This window comes from Anas platyrhynchos, chromosome 3 (assembly GCF_047663525.1).
Source record: "Anas platyrhynchos isolate ZD024472 breed Pekin duck chromosome 3, IASCAAS_PekinDuck_T2T, whole genome shotgun sequence".
In the NCBI taxonomy this organism is placed as follows: domain Eukaryota; kingdom Metazoa; phylum Chordata; class Aves; order Anseriformes; family Anatidae; genus Anas; species Anas platyrhynchos.
In genome coordinates this window covers 105592559-105614044 of record NC_092589.1, presented here as the reverse complement: position 1 = coordinate 105614044, position 21486 = coordinate 105592559, and the positions used below count along the sequence as shown (strand labels likewise).

Genomic DNA, 21486 nt, shown 5'->3' with positions numbered 1-21486 from the left:
AATCTTAGTTTAAATGCTCATTAGTCTTCCTTTTTCTATTCTTTCTCAGGGGGTTTCTCTTTCTTTGTGCTGGACTTCATATGATCGTTAGTACAATGGAAATGGTGTTGCTGCTGCAGTGGGAGACACCATCCACTAGAAATTGCTGCTGAGCTGGGAGCTGGTACTCTTTTTTTTTTTTTTTCTTTCCCCTCCCTCCCCCCCCCCAGGACTAGCAGTGAAATTAATCCCATTTTAGGACATGAGGTGCTAAAAGTGAAAAACCAAGGTGCTGTCTCCAGCAGGTTGGATCTGATATTTCTTCACTTCCCATCTGGCACTGTTTGGATTTGAAACAGCAATTTCCTTGCACAAGGAGGCAGGATTGGGCATGGGTATAGTTACTGCTGCTTTTTTTTTTTTTAAATAAAGACACTATTACATTACATTGCTCTCCATGTCTCGTGTGTCAGTAGTAGAGTGACCCTCATGTGATCAGCTTGTTTATAAGTACCGAATGAAGGAACTGAAAGTTCCCATCCTTTCAAGGAAATAACTTAAAATGTGGATAGTTGTGATCCAGTGGTGTCTGTAAGGGATTGCCCTTAGCTCATTCCTCTGAAAGTCGATGTAGTAACTGCTGGCAGCCAGTAATAACAACCACTGATGTGGGGCAGGAGCTGTGCTCCAGCTCAAGTCGTCCCAGCACATGAGCTCTCCTAATGACATGTTCTAATTGACATATTTTAACTTGGCAAAAACTAAATTTGGGAGTGCTTGGGATTGTAAGTCAGATCACAGTAAGGTTCAAAGCAATCCTGGCAAGTTTTCTTAAGTACTTTTGTTAAATTATATGGAAAAAAAAATGGCATTCTGCTTTGATGCTTTTTTTTCCTGTTAAGTTGTTGCAGTACCAGGACTGTACATGCCTAATAGATCCATCAGCCACCACACATTTAAAACTGTTTTATTTCCAGTCCAGTAGACTCCATCTTTGTAACTTACCAACAAAATAATAAATACTACCGTAGTACCGCCTGCCTCAGAAATACATTTCTGTAACACTATGAACAAAAGATGTTTATACTGAAGTTGCTTAAACCTTAGTGGAAGTGTTAGGAAAATCTTGTGTGGTTATCCTGCTACAGCTTCTGCGTTTTAATTTGACTTTCAGCAGCTAACGATTCTTTTATTATAACATTAGGGTCCTGAGTAGGTTAAGCCTGAGTGATTTTTTTTTTTTTAACTGCAGTCAAGAAGGCTGAGGTCAATCTTGAAATAGACATAAGGATAGTACTCTTGATTGCTCAGTTGTAAGCCGGGGATGTCCATGCCAGGCTGCAAAAGAAAACATGACTTCAGTACCAGTAAAGAAAGCATTGCACTGTTCCAAGCTAACCTGGATTGCTTTTTGTACTTCACTTTCTTAGGGGGAATGGAGTCTTGCACTTGCTGTGCTTAACACAGAGACTTCACACACAATCTGATGTTTGCTTGGTATTTTTAGGCTGTCTAATGCTGTCAGCATTGAGAGTTGATGCTTGTTTGCAACTTCGTGAATTTGTATTACAGCATTTCTGGGTGCTTCATCTCTAAAACAATATATTTCTTTCTCCTTGTTTCATGCACTGGGACTCTTATGCCTGCCTGGTCTTAGGCAGTTTTAAGCTATTGGCTTTAAGCCATGAGGTTTCCACTGGTTTATCCTAAATCCTTTATGTACTTAAGATGTGTGGAGGGAGAAAGCAAGTACTGCTGCCTGCTGAAGGCCCAGGTTGAGAAGTTTAGTCAGTGACAGCCGCTTACTGGACAGGGAGCTGTCACAGTCCTAGGGTTCATTTTGAATTATTGTTGTGTTGATCTGAAAGCTTACAGAAGGCGTGAAGCTTTTTACCTGAAGAAACTGCCATAACTGAGCAGACCAATTTCAGCTTGGTAGCTGTTAACGTTAGCTACTTCAATGGAAACTACACTGTACATCTCCACGATAACCTGCCCCTGCCCGATGCCTCAAGCCATTCTGTAGCCACCGGAGGTTACAGCTGTCACCAGGGATCCTGCCTGAACCCCTACAGCACGTGCAGCTGTAGCCTAAATACGCACATCCATTATACTTGCTGCTGCAACTTCATCCAGGTGTTTGAAGACCACATTCAGGACATCCCTCAGGCGCTTTATGGACTTCCTATTTGGCTGCAGCAACATCGCCTGGAAGTTTACCGGGAGGCCATACCTTGGGACACACCAACACACGGGGTCATTTCCCGGGGGGGCACAGCTTTCCACCCCTGCCCTTCTGCGGGGCTGCACATTCTGACTTCTCCAGGAACCTCTGCCAGCACTGCCCGCTTACCTCAGGACAGATTCAACGAAAACTCTCAAGGCTTTCACGTGAATCCAGGCCACGAATGCTTCACTGAAGTTCACTTTCAGCCAGCGCAGCAGAGGGCCCTGTGAGGACAAACGTAGCGGTACCATGATGCCCTTCACTCCCTGAAGCTGCTCCATAGCTAACACCATCGAACCCACCACGGGCTGCTGAGGTAGTTCTCAGGCAACCCATTATTGGCTCCCAGCTTATCAGAAGCTTGAGTAATCTTGGGCAAATTCTGTTATCTGTCCTGTGCCTTGGGTTTCAGTGCTAGGTGGAGCTCACAGGAATCTGCTGGAACTATAAAACCATTTCTGAGTGAGATCCTTACACACACCAATACCAAGGGCCTAAATACATGGGCCATCAACTTGATGTGCTACTTACATATTGCTGTTTCTTATCAGAAGCTAATTTCATCAGCTCTTCCTTTTCACATTTCAGTTCCTTCTCATCAAAATAAAATTCTCGAACCATGAACCTGTAATTGAATGACATTTGCTCTCACAAGCCCTAGTCCAAGCTAGTCCAAGCAACATGCACACTTATTTTTTTGCATCTGGAGAAGCAGGATTGGGATGTTTAAAGGTGCTAGTCACTGAGCCATCTAAAGTATCTGGAGGGCAGGAGCTGAAGTCACTCCCAGAAAGCAAACTTCCTGCTGCCAGTAGCAGGAGAGCAGTCAGAACAATTCCAGGATCTGCAGTTCGGTGTTCAAATAATTGCTCTAACTAGTCACAGCTCCTTCCCTTCCCACTGCCTTCTCAGTGGCTTCAGGGCCAGCAGCAGCCCAAACAGTAAAGTCCTAAACACCAGCAATGCTTTCAGCTGTACTGCACAGAGAACAAGTGCCTTTACCCTCATCATCTGTTTGTTAGCCTGATGTGCCTCTCAACCCGTGACTGCCTACCTGTTCTCTCTAGCTTTAGCCTTGAAGTCTTCCATCACTTTTCTAAATAGGGTCACAGTGAAGAGTCCTCCCTCAGCATCCTCAGCGATCATTCTGTGGGAGGGAAAAACAGCTGCTGTGATTCGACATTGCAAACCTCTTGTGCTTTCTTCACCTTCCTCTTGCAGTTCTTTCTTTCACTTATGATACTGAACAGTGTTACTTACAGGATTATTTATTCCAGGTGAAAGAATAATGCAAATGGCAGTACACTGGATTATTCTATTCTACTGCAGAAAACAATTACAGATGGAAAGGTACTGTTTGATCTCTGTAAAACTTTTTTTTATAAAGTTGTATGCAATTACATGTTTCTGAATTGTGCCTGGATTATTGTAACTAGTTTTTTGTCTCTGTTATACAACAAGCAAAAGACCTGGCTCATTGCTCATGTGCGTACTGCACATGGAAAGAACTAGATTACTGGAAAAGGGAACCACATTGTTTTAGCAACACATTGCTAATTGTAGAGAAAAAACAGTTGTTGGTTTATTTTTTTCTTTCACCTGTACTTTCCTTCAATGGTGTAATTTCTGATTTCAAATGAGATTGAGCAAATCTATATGTTAACATGGAGCTCATGTGTTAGACAAGTCATTCCTGAACAATTTGGGGAACGTCAGGGATCTCTGAAGCCATCCAGGACCTTAATTCGGAATTTCACTTACTTGGTGGAGCGAGGCACTACCATATCAGAGAGGGATTCATACGTCTTCTGCCACTGTATGTAGCTTGACCTTTGAGCACAAGACGAGGCAGAGTAAATAAATACTATATACTAGAAAGCAAATGTATTGATAATCATAGCTAATTACGGTAATGGTTTGGAGTAGGAGCTGGGTTATGTGATAAAAACACGTAAAGCTTCTTAGAATCATAGAATCATTCAGGTTGGAAAAGACCTCTAAGGTCATCTGGTCCAACCTGTAACCTAAATTCCACCACTAAACCATGCTGCTAAGTTCTAACTCTACACGTTTCTTGAAGACCTCCAGGGATGGTGACTCAACCACTTCCCTAGGCAGCCTGTTCCAATGCTGCACAGCCCTTTCAGTGAAGAAATGTCTCCTAAAATCCAACCTAAACCTCCCCTGGTGCAACTTGAGGCCATTCCTCCTCTTCTTATCACCTGGTGCTTGGGAGAAGAGCCAGATTCCCACCTTGCTACAATCTCTTTAAGGTAATTGTAAAGTACAGTAAGGTCTCCCCTAAACCTTTTCTTCTCCAAGCTAAACAACCCCAACAGCTCCTTGTAAGACTTGTTCTCTAGACCCTTCACCAGCTTCACTGCCCTTCTTTGGCATGCTCCAGCACCTCAATGTCTTTCTTGTAGTGAAGGGCCCAAAACTGAACACGTTTCAGGCATGGCCTCACCAAAGCCGAGAACAGGGGGACAATCACTTCCCTAGTCCTGCTGGCCAAACTATTTGATACAAGCCAGGATGTTGTTGGCCTTCTTGGCCACTTGAGCACACTGCTGGCTCACATTCAGCTGGCTATTGACCAGCCTTCTCTCCTTTCCTGTCCTGGTCATCAGCTAGAGAGACATTTTTCCACTGCTGCACCCTCAATTCTCATATAGTGTCTTGGGATGAGGAAGGGTATGAAGCAGGAAGCTGAAGGTGGGACGAACGAGGCTCTTGGCACACATGTACAGGCTGTCACAGTGTCCCATGCTCCAGGACCTCCACGCATAATGCCTCTGGTCCGTGGGCAGGTGCGGTACGTCTTGTGAGCGCAGGCCCAGAGCTGATCTGGTGCTATGCTGGAAACATGGCAAGAGCCAGCACTCAGAGAACAGGGTCAAAGGAAGGGTAAGCTTGCAAAGCGAGACATCTGCTTATAGGAGGAATCTGAAAGAACTTGCCAATAATAAACTCAACAAACTTACTTCAAACAGCTTTTCATAATGTGTTTTTCACAGACAGAAAAATGATGGTACCGTGTGTGTGTGTTGGGATAGGGCTATACTGAGAGGACAAGTTCTGTGTAGGCTTCTAAGAAGAACGTCTTGTACCTTCACAACTGGTGGTGACAGCAACCATCCTACACACAGGCACTAACAACTACATGACCAGCAGAGGCCCTGTGAGTATGGCAGGTCTAATTCCTTTTATAAACTGGCTAAGCTCCAGTAAAAATCTGTTCTTCTGTTTATTTATTTATTTTATTTTTATTTTTTAACTCCTACTGTTCCTACCAGGAGGATGTTTGAGAACCTGCTCTGTAACAGCTAAAAACCTACATCCCACTTCTGTCCTGCTCTGACTTTGGAGCCGTCCTTGTTTCTCTCTTTCGTGCCAGCATCACCCTTGGCAGAAACCATTCTCTTTGCTAAGAAATCCACCCATTCCCCAGACATGGTGAGGATCAGCTTCCCCACCCTGATCCAGTATTGCCTGGATCCAGCATTTAGGCCCAAAACTCAACGCCGCACCTGAGCGCATGTGCCCACGCTATTGCCTTACTTTGGCACTACGACCAGCAGCGTGATGAGGTACTCAGAGTTCAGAACAAAGTCTTCTTTATGCACAATGTCTGCTAGGGTCCGGGTCAGCAGGTTTCCCCTAAAGTGAACAAGACAAACAAACAAAAAAAAAGAACATTAGCAGGAACCCAACAGCAGCATGCTGAGGTATCATGCTGTAAGTATTGTTGCCAACAGTGCACACTGGGATACAAAAGCATCAGGATTGCGGTGCCTGAAGGACACATCTATGCTTCTAAAGTGGCCGTTCATTTATCTTTATTGTACTTAATAAAAAAAAAAAAAACAAAAAAAAAAAACTAATGCTAATTCCAGAATGTCATCGACTAGCACTAGTTTACCCTTTTCCTCTGTGTGAAATTACACCATGCTGCTGTTACTGTTTTTTAGCGAGGGTGTAGGTGGTTGGAAAGTGCTCCTCTGAAGCTGCCACCCCTCTGCCAGGCAGCACCACACCTTGCAGGAGGCACCTGCTTTTCTCAAGGCTGCTTGTGGGGCCGTGTGTCAGACACAGCGAGTGATGTCAGTTCTGATCTAAGCCATCCAAGCAAACCTGGATGGTGGAGAACAAACTGCCCCTCTCAGCAGCACAGGGAGATTACCTCCAGCTGAAGGATAGTGGAGACAGAAATCTCGTGCACAGGTGCTGCGGGGCCTGCAGGAGGTGCCTGCTCACAGTCCTGTTGATCACCTGAGATCCCACAGGGCTGCACACCTACTACATGCATGCGACTAGGCTGGACATGGCTGGTAAGGACCAGAGGGAAGAGAGCAGCTCCTTCCCTCCTCCACTGGGCAGGCGTGAAGAAGGACCTGAGCCAGTAGTTTTGGGGTTGAGGTTGCTGTACCAGTTGGAACATGAACTAACTGGCCAGTAACAACTTACTAGATGCTTGTTAAGCCCAAGCTAGCTGGCACCGGTGCACACCAGAGACACCAGCATTCAAAGGTGGATGGCACTGAGAGGAAGTGCCTGGACCATGAGGTCTCAGCTCCTGTCCCTCACCCCCTTGCTCTAGGTTGAGCACTGCTGCTCATGATCCCCACACAGAGCAGCTGGCTCTCTCCTGGGGCTTAAGCTGACCTAGGAGTTGTGGAGCTGGAGAGATACTGCAGGAACAGGCTGAGAAGACAAGAAAAGGAAAATGAGAGCTTGTTCCATTGGCGCATCCTGTCCACAATTACGCAGCCCAAGACAAACGCTTCTAACACCATCCATACCAAGCTGGAAGCACAGGCCAGTGGGGTTGGCTGGCAGTGGTGTGGCACGGGACACAAACACAGCAGAGGCCTGCAACTGTGATAGGGCTCTTCTGACCCTTGGGGACGCCACGGTCCCCATGCTGAGTAGGTCTCCGTGAGGGACAGACACATTTTTTGACAAATGTTCTGAACCACCACCTGGAATTACTTTTTTCTATGGCTTCTGGTTGGGTTTAGCTGAGTTGGTGCCTGACTTGCCCTACAGAAAATCCAGATTAACAGCAATTTTGGTAGCAGCAAAATTCAGGTAGTAGCACATAGGCAAAGATCATAATCAACTGAAGACAGGAGAGAGAATCCCTGGCAGAGACTTGTAGAATTCTGCTAGCCCTTGCCTGGACCAGCAGAATGAAATAAAGAGAAGAAAAATGAAAGTGGGATGCTAGTAGGCACAGCAGGGAAGGAAAATAAATGGTTTCGCCTCGAATATTGTAGTTGACTTTCTGAAAAGCATTTGCAGAGCTCCCCTAGGAAAGAGCTCTGTGTTGCAAAGGAATCTGCCAGTTGACTCAGATGATCTAATTTCCGACTCCCTGAAATCTCATCAGAGCAATACAGTAGCATTCGGTTTTGACCCTTTCCCAAGACTGTTTCCTCCCCCTGCTAACAAAATCATATTAGGAACTGCAGTCTCCTATGAGCTGATTTTAAGACAGGCTGATCACATAAGCTACCCCTCAACTTCCCCTGCAGCTCTGGATGCTCAGCATGGCCCAAAGCCAGGCACTAAATTTGCTCCCATCAGAACACACGTGGCCCGCTGGACAGAAGTGGACGTGGGCATGAACTGTCCTCTCCTGAGCCATGCAGCACTCCAGAGGTGAACAGGCACATGCTATACTTACACAGTTTTTTTCTCCAGGTTCTGCAAATTTCCTTTAATGTTGTTGTATGCAGCTGACCGGGTCTTCAGGTCTGTTTCTATTTGAGTCATTTGCTAGAACAATAAAAAACTGAGAGTCAATCAGGTGCTTGAGGCATTGCCCTCCTGCTCCTCCTTCCACCTCTGCACAGTGGCGAGGGGACAGAGCTGTCAGCCCCCCACCAACCAGCTGATCACGGCCAAGAGGGAACCCACATCACTTCTGGGTTCTGCAGGTGCCCTGTGGTGACGGGCCCTGCAGCCAGAAGGATTTCCTTAACTGTTACTGTGTGTATCGTGGGTGTACCTAAGGAGCTAGTTCACCATTCCATTTGTTATCTACATCAAACAACAGATCACTCCTTCCTGAATAGGCTGGCAGTGTAAGCAACTCGTCTGACCAGCAGTGTGTTTGATTTAAGGTAAGGCCATCGATTTCACAAGAAAACTGACATGGAGAATAATATTAGTTACATGAAGCAATAAAATATTACAATAACGGGACTAAAACACAGAAAGCATATCAATATGTCCTAGTAAATCTGATAAAGTGCCATATATTTATGTCATCAATAGGTTTATATACTTATTTTATATAAATACGTGATCCCTGTTATTACAGTAGCAATTAAATTAACTGATTTCATGCAGTGTGCTTCTGAGCCTGCTCCTGTTTTGCACCGAAGGCAAAACTCACTGACTGCCATGACGGGAGGGACCAAAAATTGTCAAAAGACACGATTCCCCTTTCTAATATCTTCTTATAACCTGGAGTACAATTTACCTTTGATAATGCTTCCAAAATATTCTTCAGCGGCTGCTTTATGGGATATTTGGCCATGTCCCACTCAAACCGGGTCAGGTAGCTAATGAGGTCAACTGAAAATACAAAGAAATGCATTAAAGCCGACAGCTTACCAAATAAGTAACAAGAATTGGGGTCTTCCCTTGCTATACCCTACACGTGACTTTTAATTAGCATTAGAGATGGCTGTGAACCAGCAGCTCAGCTCTAAATCCTCACAGAAACTTGATCAAATCTGCACAAATCGTGCGTTCAATCTAATCAACACCCCCAAAATAAGAAACGGGTTACTGAGAGTTTGAACAAAGATATTTAGAGCATAGCTGATGTTGCCAATCCATGATCCAGGCAAGCTCTCACTAGACATCAAAGTGACCCAGATGTGATGGGGAATTCCTCCCTCGCTGTGCCCACAAAGCTCCCCATCTCACACAAAGCCATACGGAGTTTTTCTACGTGGATAAATCCAAATAAATGTCCAGCCACAGCACCATACGTCAGAAATTCATAGCAAGGCCCTGTGTGCATGCAGCCCTCCAAAACAAGACATCCTCAGACTGCTAGGAGCCCTGGCATTTTCCAGAATTAAGGGGAAATGATGCATAGATGTCCCCTAGAATAGGATGGCACTGCTTCACTTCTGAAATCCAAGGCTCCCTAACCTCAGCACATTAAGCTTGGTGCATTATGGCACCAAGTTAAAATTCTCCTCCAGCAGCTCATGAATTCAGACAACTCCTCACCTACACTGAGTCCTGGGAGCCCTTAGGATCCCGGTCTCAGTGGCTAGACAAAGAAGCCAGAGGTGTTGTCAGCTGTAGGATGGGCTTCCTTCCACACCTGCAAGGATGGAGAATATCTGGGCAGCTGCTCTGGGGAGATGAGAAGCAGAATAAGGTCAAGGTGCTAGGGAAAAGAGGGGCACGCTGGGGCTGCTCAGTGCTCTTGGTGCCTTGCCCAGAGTTAACTCACTCCCACAGCGAGGTCTGAGCACAGTTTCTTGTGGGATGGACGTCCAGGGTGTGAGGAATGCTGTATGAATTGAGATGCACGAGGAGGAATGTGAAAAGGTGTTTAATCACTGTACTGCCAGGCTGGGGGTGCTGCCCTGCCTTGCGTGACATCGAACACCCTGGCAGGAGAGCTCTATCCTTTCCACGGGCTTCTCTCACCCCACAACAGAGTCAGCTTACCCTATTAGATTTCTGAAGCATGGAAAGTCTTACATTAGGAGGAAACCGGCTTCTTAACAAAGGACAAACTGCCCAGGAGGCAGAGAGCATTGGCACGACCACCTTCTCCCTCCCTTTCTTTGCGAACCACAGCTGTAAATCTGCCACACATCCAAAGCACAGGAGTCAGGAGGCGAAGGTCCCTCCTGCCAACATCTGACCAGGAGCTGGCAAATCCTCCAGCACGGGGAGTGTGCAGGAATAGGGTAAAGCTGCAGCAGGGCTGCTGCACGCCTCATCCTCAGGCAGTGCTTGCTCAGACCTCCAGAGAGGAGACAGGAGGGTCAAAACACCTGAAGTTCACTTAGAAGAGGAGAGATGCCTCCTCCCCAGCGTGCTCACAGCTGCCCAGGAACCCTGCAGGCTGAGTCCTTCCCAACTCTGCTTCACTCACCCAGCTCTAGGCAGCAATTTTAACAGCTTTCCCTAAAAATGCTGGATTCTTCAAAATTGTTACTCCTATTTTATTTTTTTTTTGTCCATTTCAGTTTTGAGCTCATTATAAATGGAGTAGTTCCATGACTAACCAAATTTTAAAGTTATTTCTGGGTCAGCGTTACTACAGTTGGAACAGAATTTGCTCTAGATCTTTTAAGAAAAGCTTTACTTACATTTCACATGTTTGATGGTCAATGAGCAAAAAAGAACTTCCTGTTATCATGATATAACAAAATTCCCCGTATACACAAATCCAAGTTTTTCTTCTATAGGAGAGACATCTCCAAGTGACTGCTTCCAGTTGTCGCCCGCTGGAATGCAGTGTGTGTGCTCATTTAACCAAAAGTGCTGTGTTTCTGGTATTTTCATTTTCCTTCACACAAATCTAATCAGACAACTGCTACGCACAGCCAACATTTTAACCACCTGGGGGACCCAACTGCTCTCAGCAATATACACATTGGAGCTAAAACCTGACCATTTGTACGGTATAACTGAAAAACTAAACCTGAATTTGGACAGTCTAATTGTCTGAAATGGGACAAGGCAGCAAGAAATCACATCTTATGATTTTGCTTCTGATTTCATGACTTTTTTTAAGGTCTTTTTGTTAACTAGAAAGGGGGAAAGAAGAATTCTTACAGCAGTATTGCTGCTGCTTATGAGGAATGACACTAGATTGTATTAGGGGAATACTAAATATATATATTTGTACATTAAAATGGATTCTTTTTTTAAGAAGCAGTCAGTAATGTTTGAAAAGTTAAAGTCTTAGTTTGATATGACTCACTTGGCTGACCAAAGGACAGAAACTAGTAACATACGCAAATAATTTCCACATCCCTCTATTACAGCACATGCAGAGCTGACAGGAAAGGAAAAGGGTGTGAAAAGAGGAAACAAAGGAAATAAGTTGAACCTGATGTTTCTCAAGTCATAGGGATATCGTGATCAAGCTACGAGGTTGTTACTTGAGAAATCCATCGTAACCTGATCACTGTATCTCTACAACCAGACCAGGACTCGTTTCTAGCACTACTACACACAGATGCATGCTTGTAACACCACCGCAACCAGCGATTCTCAACATACTTTTCAGACATTTCATTTTATCCTTTAGCCCTGTAAGGTAATAAGTGGGATTATTGTACTTGTTACATAGTTGCACACATCAAATGTCAGTCTTATTTCATGCACAAAGGACATTTCTAAAAGAACTTCCCCCTTTTATCCTTTACTCATACAGATTTGAAGTACAGCACTGCAGATAATCGAAGGGTGATGGAGTGTGCGCTGTTAGCTTCCTTGTCTGACAGTTAAAAGTGTTCCTCTACAAGCCTGTATGTAGCACGTGTAACACGTCCAGCTTCACAAGTGCAGGATGGCTCGGGAAGAACATGCTCTGCAGCAGCTCTGAAACCCACTCAGGGTCTAACAAAATGCGTAGAGATCTGTTCCTAAGTGTTAACTTTGTCCTTAACACAGGTTCCCTTTAGGGCCTTGAGTAGCATACTAAGGGATAAAGTGAGGAAATAAGTTCTTGGAGGTCACAAAAACACCACACTGAGTACTTAGAGACAATGCAGGGGAGCATACAGTGAAGTAGTGGGCTCCAAATTCATCACGTCAGAAGTGTCCTTGCTGTCACTGCCTGCTCTTCTTCTCTGCTGTGCAACAGCTGCCAGCCAGGGCAGGACATCAGAAGGGAAACCAAAGTCCTCATGTCCTGCTGCCTGTGAAGTCCTCACCCACCCAGCTGCTGAACAGCATCACAGCTCCACCACAGAACCTACAGATGTCAAGTTATCAGTGTAGGAAACTGCTCAGGCTTTGGTTGTAACCACAGCACTGAGTATAACATGGTGTTTCTGGTCTTGCTGCTCACAACCAACTCCTAACTCCCCAGGAGATGAAGTGTGTCATGTTTTGGAGCCAGTGCCTCAAACATCCACCTGTGTTGTCAGAAATCCATGGTTAACAGAGCACGGGATCTATCCCAGCACTGAGAGAGGGAAAGCAAAATACTCATAGATGCCGTGCTGCTGTATAGAATACAGTTTAGCTGCCTGGAAGTGATTCAATCCATGAAGGCCACAAAAAGATGCTTGGCCATTTTAGGAATGAAGGAGGATGTCTCCTTCTTTGCTCTTCCTGTCCCGGAAGCAGGAAGCAAAGCTGGAACTGGATAAAACTTTGAGAAGTAAAAAAAAAGAGATCTGGCCAGATAATGTTCTTAAAAAGTATTCCTGATTGTTGTCCTTTCTAATGTGTGAGTGTTTCAATTCTAGATGTTCACACCCTGAAGCAATTATCAGTAGCATCAATGCATTAAGATATCCCCATTCACAGCACCTACCTCCATTGGCCAGAAGATTCTCCTGGACTTTATCTTTGGAGTCCTCCATGACTTCTCCTATATACTGGGCTATTTTCTTTATTACGCTTCAGTGTAACAGAGAAACATTGTTAGTGAAGAAACAACATAAAATAGTTACAACAATGATCTGATAAACATGGAGATACTCCAACAAAACTCTGAAGCAAGGCAGGTCAATTTGCAATTAAAATGATAATAAACAACCTGTGGCATATAGCAGAACTAAAATACACTGATTTCTGTAAACACATAGATAATATCTTCTTCCCAGTGCTCTAGAGTTCCTAAAAATACACTGTAAGTCATGATGCTTACAGCAGAAAGCGGAAGACATGAAACCCATGTTTACAGCTCTGAAAGTGATGGAGTGACAAGACTACACACAGAACCATCCAGTCTAGCCCTGCTTGAAAACATGGTCCACAGGATGCTGAATAAACCCTTGTGGTTGCTGAGATAAGGTTCTGACTAGGCACTCAGGAGAAAACAAAGATGTTCTCTTTGACAGCAAGAATTTCCATCTTATTCCTCTTCTTTAGGGGACTCTTTCCCCTCTCTTTAGCACGGTGGACAAGCCATTGCTTTAAGATGTGTGAGAACAAACTTCAAATCCTCCTTTGAGCAGTGATTTGGACAAATCTCCTCCTGAAGATTTTTCTCTAGACAGTTTATTTAATAAAAAAAAAAAAAGTGTCATCACATCCCTTCAGCAGTAGAAAGCAGTAGAATCATTTGATCCTAGACAAAGTACCTCTTTCATAAAGGCCAAACTGCATTTCTGGTTGTTTCTGTATCTTTCTGTACTCAGAACTATTCTCAGAATTTGGCCTTCAGCTCCCTAACAGTACCGGGTTTACTACTCCTTGTAAACAAAGCAACAGCTAAAAATTGACCGCCTGATCATGACATTTGCAGAGACGTGAAGTGGACCATGGGGTGGTGCCACAAAATGACAGTGTGTTTTGAGACATCCTGTGACTTTCAAGAGCTAAGGAAAGGGATTTCAGGTACAGATATTATGAAAGTATCAGAGATAATGATTCTCTGTTGTGTTGCAAAGCTGATGTACAGGGCATTTAAAAGAAGGAATTCACAGAGGTAAAGATTTCTCCCACCTCCCTTCCTGGGAACAAGCTCACAGTTTCTGGAAAGGTTTTCTAGTCCTGTGACAGGGAGGAAAGATCAGAGACTGCTGATGCTGCCAAAAACACAGTGGTCAGAATTGCTGCTGTTCTCATGACACCAGACAGGAGCAGCTCAGAGTCTAGGCTTGGTGCACCGAACAGAGCTGCCCCATTCCCTGGGGGGAATCTCTACCAGCTCACAGCCCTTTAAGGGCTGCTCTGGCCTTCACTGTCCAGCTGCAGCACTTAGGGACCCCGTGCAGGCTAAGAGTTGCTGGTGAAGAACTGTGTTTTGCCCACACTCAGGCTGAGGGGAGAGTGCAGGGACCCACCAAGCCATTCTGCGTCAGCTGCCACCTTGCCAAATACTTCTGCAATTTTCAGCTGGCAGATGCAGCTGGTTTTCAGCTCCTTCCTGATGCTCGGGGAGCCCAAAGGAACTTGGAAGAAAACAACGCACAGCAGGAGGCTGGGCATGTAACAGAGAAAGCAGCCAACGTGAAAGCACATAAACCAGTAACTTTTCCAAGGGGACTGAACTGTTTTAATTACAGGTGAGTGCAGCTGGTGGCTAACCTGGGAGATTGTTAGCTTTAGTCTCTCACCTTAGAGACTGATGGTGTGGCAGGTATGTGCTCTCATGCACCTTACAGCTCTAGTTGCCCAGCCAAGGCTTCCTGCCCTTCCAGCCCACATGACGTAGGGTCCCCTCAGGCAGGGTATGGCCAGAACAAGCTGGGCCAGAGAGATGTTCTCCTGTCCCAGCTTGGTCTCTGCACCTTGCCTTCCATCCCGGGAAAGGCAGCTGGGCCTCACTCACTTAATACATTCCCTGGGCAATGAAAGAGAGCACACCCTGCGTGCCACTGATGGCTGAGGCGAGTGAGAGGAATCAGACCCCTGGAAAAGCCCCGTTGACTACAGCAGCATCCGGCAGTGCACAGCTTTCACAAGCAGCCCTTAAACCACTCCATTTGATCAGGTGAGTCTCACCTTGAGCAAATATCACCTTCAAATGCTGCGTTATAAAAGGAGAGGGTTTCAACTAGACTGCCTTTAAAAAGTAGTAATAAAAACCTGTAGAGAGAAAACCTGCAAAAAATAACTCCCTGTAGTTTATTATCATAGCTTGGAAAAAACACACATTTTGCTTGTGAAAATGCTGCAGTGTCATTACTTAATTAAAAAAGAAAAGTTTATCAGTCTTTAAATGATACTGTGTATTAATTGGCACTAGCAGCTAGGTCTCCAAAGGCTGCTGGCAGCAGAAGCCCTTCAATTTCAGGCTCTGCAGATGTTGGATCCTGGAGAGTCCCTGGGTAAGAGTAAGGGAGGGGAACGTCAGCTTTGGAGAGCACCACGGCACCTACCATACGGTGACATGGAAAAACACTCCGCCTCCTGTGTAAATAAATAATAAAAGTACATGGAAACAGTAGATCCTGCAAACTCTTGCCCCTTCTCTGCTGTCCTGGCAGGAGGCAGCGCTGACAGGTTTGTGCTGCCTGGCTTTACGAGCAGTTCTGTTTATCTAGCAACAGTGCAGCAGGTAGCTAGCTGCCACAGAGGAGCAGGAATGTAAGTGCTCAGGTCATTTAGCAGCCTCATAACCCTCTGGATGCCATTTGCTTCCACTAAGTGCAAGTGCTGGGCATTTTAACCCTTGACTCCCAGTTTATACTCCAGACCTTTGGTATCTATTTAACACTAAACATTTTTGGGCTTCCAGTACATTTGTGTTGATTATTCCCTGCTATTGCTCTCTAACTCATTTTTCTTATTTTTTAAGCATGTTTCTTATTTTTAAGTCTTATTGTTTCTTCTTGATTAGTTAGCTCAAAGACAAATAGGAAGAGTCCTCACCTCAGGAGCTTACTCTGCAAAAGTTTCACTGCCTCCTTTGCTCGGTGCATATGCATGTCATATGGTGAGTGTCACTACTGGCACTGAAGGGACAATTTGTGGAGTAAAGTGGCATTCAGCTTGAACAAGGAGCTATGTGCTACACTGAAGAGTTAAGACAAAGGTGACAGTGGGAGATTAAGAAGCTCATGATGATATGTCACATAAACTATCCTCAGAGATACACTGATCCTACAGCAGGCTTTGCAGAAGTCTTAATTCAGTACAAAGTTTGGAATTAGTTAAGCTCTTCTGAAAATCAATTCTGCATGATTTTTGCAACCCTCAAACCAGAATCACACAATTGCTTGGCTATCTGCTGCCCTGAATAGAGAAATCTTGCATTAGAATAGGCAGCTGCTACTAGGTCTCTCCAAATCTACCCCCATTCCCACTTCATTTCAGCACAGACAATCTCCTGCAGTATGAACCAGGGACCTGGATGCGTTTACAGAGACTTCAGGGTAGTTTTCCCTGCCGGATGGACAGAGTGGCAACAGAGAAGGTTTTATGGATGAATTAACTATTAAGCTGCTCTGTCCTGCTAAAAAAATCCTGAAAAAGCAATTCTAAAAAGATCAAAATTGCATGTAACCCAGGGTGATCAAATGTAATCAAAACATAATCAGTACTGCTGTGAGTACCAGTAAAATCATTACACTGTCCTGTGGAGAAATGCATTCTGGCAGACTTACTTTTACCCAAACTGCCTAACATAGATGTAAACAGCTTCTATCAGTGTCTCTGTAAGCATTTGCATCCACCAGACAAAATTAATGAAAAGTACCAAGCGTATTTAGACAAGCAACTCCTTATCAGTCCTGGCTGAGGGATAAAAGGCAAAAAGCCTCAGAGTTAACATATGGCTCTGTGGCCAAGACCACAGCAATATGTGAGGTATGCCTCCAAAGCTAAAAAAGAAAAGAGAAGCAGCAGCTTGTACTTTCATTGCTTCCTCAACAAAGCCTACTTTGTGCCATGAAGTATCTCAAAACCTGTCATTTCCTCAGCTTGCTGTTCTCTATCCTTTGTACACCCAAGTCAGTTTGGCCCTAACAGCAAACTTGGTGATGGTCAACAAGGAGATCCCACAAGTCTATGCATAAACAGGTTTGATACAACATGTGTCAAACAGTCAATATTTTGATATTAATAGTCAAACAGTCAATGTTTTGGGAGTTTAAAAGGCTAAGAGGGGGAGTCCCAGATTTCATTCAGGAGAACTTACTGCTTAGAACTTCTAAATCTGGTTGGAAGAGAGAAATCTCAAGAATAATATTCTGGAAAAAGAAAATCAGGGAGGGCTTCATATTATCTAAATGTTTTATTAATTTGAGATTCTGGATAGCGTGGAAGTTGCTGTACAATATAAAATAAACAAATTTTTAACAGTTTCCCTTTGAGAAACAGCTTCCCTAGTATTGCCACTCAGACATCACTGTACAGACAGAAGTGCCACTGACTTTGTGCGGCCAGGTTTTAAAGAATCGCCCTTTCTGTGGCAACTGACAGAAGGGTTAAACAAACCTGTCCACTTTAGTCAGGTCGTAGTCTGGGTTAAACTGAGTCAGACTGAGGTGAACACAAGGACATACCATGCCATAAAAACAATGTCTGTTTCTCATTTGTAGGCAGTAAATAAGATCTATTTTACCTTTCAGCAAAGCTATCAAGTTTTCCCAACTCATCTGACAGACCAACAAGAGCATCCAGTGTCCCCACCTGTGCAAGAAACGAGAAGTAGGTGAAAGATACAGAAGCCTTGGACTTGTGTTGGCTTTCTTAGGGACTTTGACTTGTATTTAGCATGTGTGAATTCAAAAGTTTTGCAGAATTTCATTCACTCAGTAGAAAATAGAAGCAATTCCTTTTCTCAAAGCCTGGGGTATAAAAAGCCTTTTTCAATAAAGGAAAAGCTGTATATGACATCTCAAGATCACACATCAATGTTTTCCTTCCTGTTTTCATTCCTGAATGATCTTGTGGAACATATTGTCCTTTTTCCTGATAAAATGCTGGGTAGAAACATGCCCAACATACATACAAAACAAGTCTGATGTACTGGGAGAACCAAGCAAAGCAGTATGTATTCAAGAGGTTCTTCATTCTCATTCTTTCCTAATTGCAAAGACTAAGTCTCTCACAAAGCCATTTCCTCCTACACCAACATCTGCTTTTTGTGTGACTCTGTCACTGTCACAATCCTATGTTTAGGATGTGATTGTATGGCATTACAATATATTGCCGAAACTTTTCTTGCACTGTTGCCAGCTCAACATTACAAAGGGTCAAGATGAAGGAAAAAAGGAACAAAGAAATAAATTTTACATAGAACAATTAGCATCTTCAGATGCTGCAAACACTTTATTTCCTTTAATGTTAATGGACTCTCACCAACGGTGGCTGAGTTGGTGACTGTAAGGCACACAGAAGGTAAAATCATAGCAATCTCTGGGCACCTGTAAAAAGCAGCACCTCCAGTCTGCAGCATTCATGTGCTAATTCAGTAGGTTATTTACTTGAGAAGAGGCCACAATCCCCTTTCACTTGCATCCTTATGTAACACAAATAGCTCAAATTATAACCATTAACAATCTTTCTGGATTAAAGCCAGATCCTGGACTAAGTGTAGCTTTGTAAGTGATGGGCAATGGCAGCTCCCCAGGGAACCAAGTTCTACATCTGTTGTAGTTCCACTAACTTTAATGAAGCATATTTGGACTTTTCACAGCCACAAGTGAAACAAAAATAAGGTGCAAATCTTATAAAAGAAGGATTAAATGAGGCAAAGACATAATAAAATCAAGGATTAATACTCTCCCTATTTATATGATCCTATGAAGCTGTTAATGTAGCTGAATATCCACACACATCTATTTCCCATAGAGAAATATGCATTAAAGCACTGTCTTCTCTGTCAGCGGTCTTACTGGCATGGTTCTAGATACTTCACTACTCCCTGTGCATTAGTGATCCAAGATGTACAATGTTGTATGATTGTCACAGCTGGAAGAAAATGGTACGCCAAATGCAACACATTAGTTATTTAACTGGTCACCTTCACTCCTTACACATACTGAAGCTGACAAAAGTCAGCTTCAAGCAAAACAACTCCTGTTCCTTTCTGATCAGTTTTTAATTGACTGAACACAACTCATTCCCCAGTTGCAATTCTCCCAAATGAAAAATCCCACAGAAGTCTCTAGTCCTGCCTGGGGATGTTTCATCACCCATACCCAAACCGCTTCCCCACTTACCTTTAAGTCTGGAATATGGAACTTGCTGTTGCTGGACAAGTTGGATTTCAGTGTCACCGTATTCATTCTCTCCCATGCCTGCAGATTTGTTTTATCGCCTGGGGCAGAAATTAGCCAGAACTCCGACATGCTCTGATATTTTCCCTTCACTCCTGGTCACTGTAGAAACACAAGGCAGGTAAGAGGCTAACAAAGTCCCGCATAAAACGTGCTCTTCCCTAAGAACTGACAGAGCTAGGGTGAATTACTGATTATTTTTTTTGAAACACGAGTACAGTGAGTCACCCTATGCCTCAGACTGAACTGGAACACGACCTTCTGCACAATGTCAGAGAGGGAGTGCAGCAGTTCCTCCTTTCTCAGGGCTGTTCACTCCAGCTTCTGGACGAGGAGCTGAAGCTTCCTCCTCCCCTCGTCCCTCCCATGCCGGTCCACTCGCATCGCTGAGCGCAGCCTCCATCGTCGCAGAGTTTGTGGACTTCGCTGACGGCCGAACATCACGCAGGACTTGTGTTTGATCAATATTGCCTCTCACTTCTTCGGGCGCCCGTAGGCAGATGTGGGAACGAGATGTAGAAAGGCTGCTCAACTTGGAGGCTGCAAAAGGTGCCGCTGGAATATCGCTCTCCCTGTGTTTTCCTTTCCAGCTGGATAGGAAGGAGCAGGAGGAAGATGTGCAGAGATGCTGTCAGCAGAATAAGACAGAAAACAGTTACAAAAACCGCTGGCCGACGGCTACGCCGCTGTTACTCTGTGAACTGATCAGCGAAGCACAAACCGCACACGGAGACCTCCTGTTCTTCCCCCGGGCGCCTCTCCGAGGGTTCCCTCCCACCGTGCCCACCTCCTCACCCGTGTCCTCCTCCTCGTCGTCCTCCTTCTTCTTCTTCTCCTCCTGCCCCGTGTCCCCCCTCACCGTGCCCATCTCCTCACCCGCTGCCCGGGGCGGGCGCGGACATGCTCGCTGAGGCAGTGCCGGGCCCGGCGGGAAGCTGAGGCGAGGCAGCGCAGGGGGGGCCCTGTTGACAGAGGCCTCGGCGCTTTTAAACCCAGAGACATAACGCGGCTGTCACTCGCTTTCAATAAAAAACGACTTGAGAGAGCCGGAAGGACTTGGAATAATTAAATTCTGAGGCAGCTTCTGTTTCTGGGGCTGCCCTGGGTGGTTTACATAGCAAATGCTCGTGCAGGCTGCTAGGTGATGCTTCACCGGCAAAATACAGTCGTGGCTTTTAGTCCTCAGTCTTAAGTTTGTCATAAATTACCTTAAATTTGTCTGAGATCTTGGGAGTGTTTTGTAGCTCATCTGAAGTAATGTTCTGGAGACCCTTTTAAACTAGATGTGCTCTAAGGGAAAGGAGCACCTGAATACCTGAGTAGCTGCCTGTGAGGGGCACCTCTGCAGATGGGGATTCAGCCCCCTCCTATGGTGCATCCAGTTCTCAACATCTGACTGAGTGCTCTAATCTCTGTGCTGTCACTTGGGTAAGCTTTCCTGTACAATCACAGAATCATTAAGGTTGGAAAAGACCTCCAAGATCACCTGGTCCAACCATCCCCCTACCACCAATGTCACCCACTAAACCATGTCCCTAAGCCCCACGTCCAACCTTTCCTCGAACACCCCCGGGGACAGTGACTTTACCTACCTGGGCAACTTGTTCCAAAAACCTGTAGTTGGTGTTTTACTTTCTTTAGAAGATAGTGCATTTTCCTCTGGACCTATTCACGTTCCTGTGTACCAAATGTAAATGAAACCCCACAAGAAATGGAATTTTAGAAGGATGGCCCTTGTTTTTTCACATGATCTGTCCTAAACCAAAGGGTTTGCATTGCTTGGTCCCGGCAGTTCTGATCACGCACAAACTCAGACCTCTTGATGCTTGCAATTACCCTAATGAAGACCTATAATGGGTTCAAGTATCTCTGGCATTAGGTAGAAGCACCTCATGGGAGAAGTCCTAGATTTGGACAAGTCTGTAGTCTTAGACTTGGATAGATTTATTCCATCTAAATCATACTTCAGGTAACTAACAGTTCAGAGTTAAGGTTTATAGGTTCTTTACATTAGGCAAGATATACCATCAGGATTCATCCTCCTTTGCTTCTTTTTAACATTTTTAGTGGTATATAAAAAGAAATATTTGTGTGGAGTCTTTACTAAAAGCTCTCCAAACAGAAACACAAAGACTTGCAGTTGAAATAGACACCGTTTCACTTTGTCTGCTTGCTTATTTGGTTTATTATTTTTTCCTGTCTAGGGAAATTAAAAATTCACTGTTCATGATTGTGATTATTCTAGCTCTTTACAAACATGGTGTTCCCTAGGGCACAGCAAAAGGATTTCAGTGAAGTTATTAAAAAAAAAAAAAAGCCATGTCTGTCATTTAAATAAACTGATTTAAAAAAAAAAAAAAAAAAATCTTTTTTTGTTGTTGT

At 44.4% G+C, this 21486-nt stretch overlaps 1 protein-coding gene across 2 annotated transcripts; it reads right to left on the bottom strand.

The window, feature by feature from the left end:
- Positions 1–930: 930 nt before the first annotated feature.
- ATP6V1C2 (ATPase H+ transporting V1 subunit C2) lies at positions 931–20114 on the bottom strand. 2 transcript variants are annotated; one of them, XM_072036430.1, is made up of 14 exons: positions 19900–20114; positions 19333–19732; positions 19048–19206; positions 17445–17512; positions 12744–12829; positions 8697–8791; positions 7896–7987; positions 5768–5866; positions 3968–4036; positions 3261–3353; positions 2738–2831; positions 2333–2430; positions 2083–2212; positions 931–1317 (listed from the first exon to the last, which is right to left on the bottom strand). In XM_072036430.1, exons 3-14 carry the CDS (start codon positions 19174–19176, stop codon positions 1222–1224), a joined length of 1149 nt encoding a protein of 382 aa, XP_071892531.1. In that variant the 5' UTR covers positions 19177–19206; positions 19333–19732; positions 19900–20114; the 3' UTR covers positions 931–1221. The 2 variants fall into 2 exon arrangements, with proteins under 2 accessions (XP_071892531.1, XP_071892530.1); XM_072036429.1 differs by having other exon boundaries at positions 19363–19732; positions 19900–20113.
- Positions 20115–21486: the final 1372 nt, after the last annotated feature.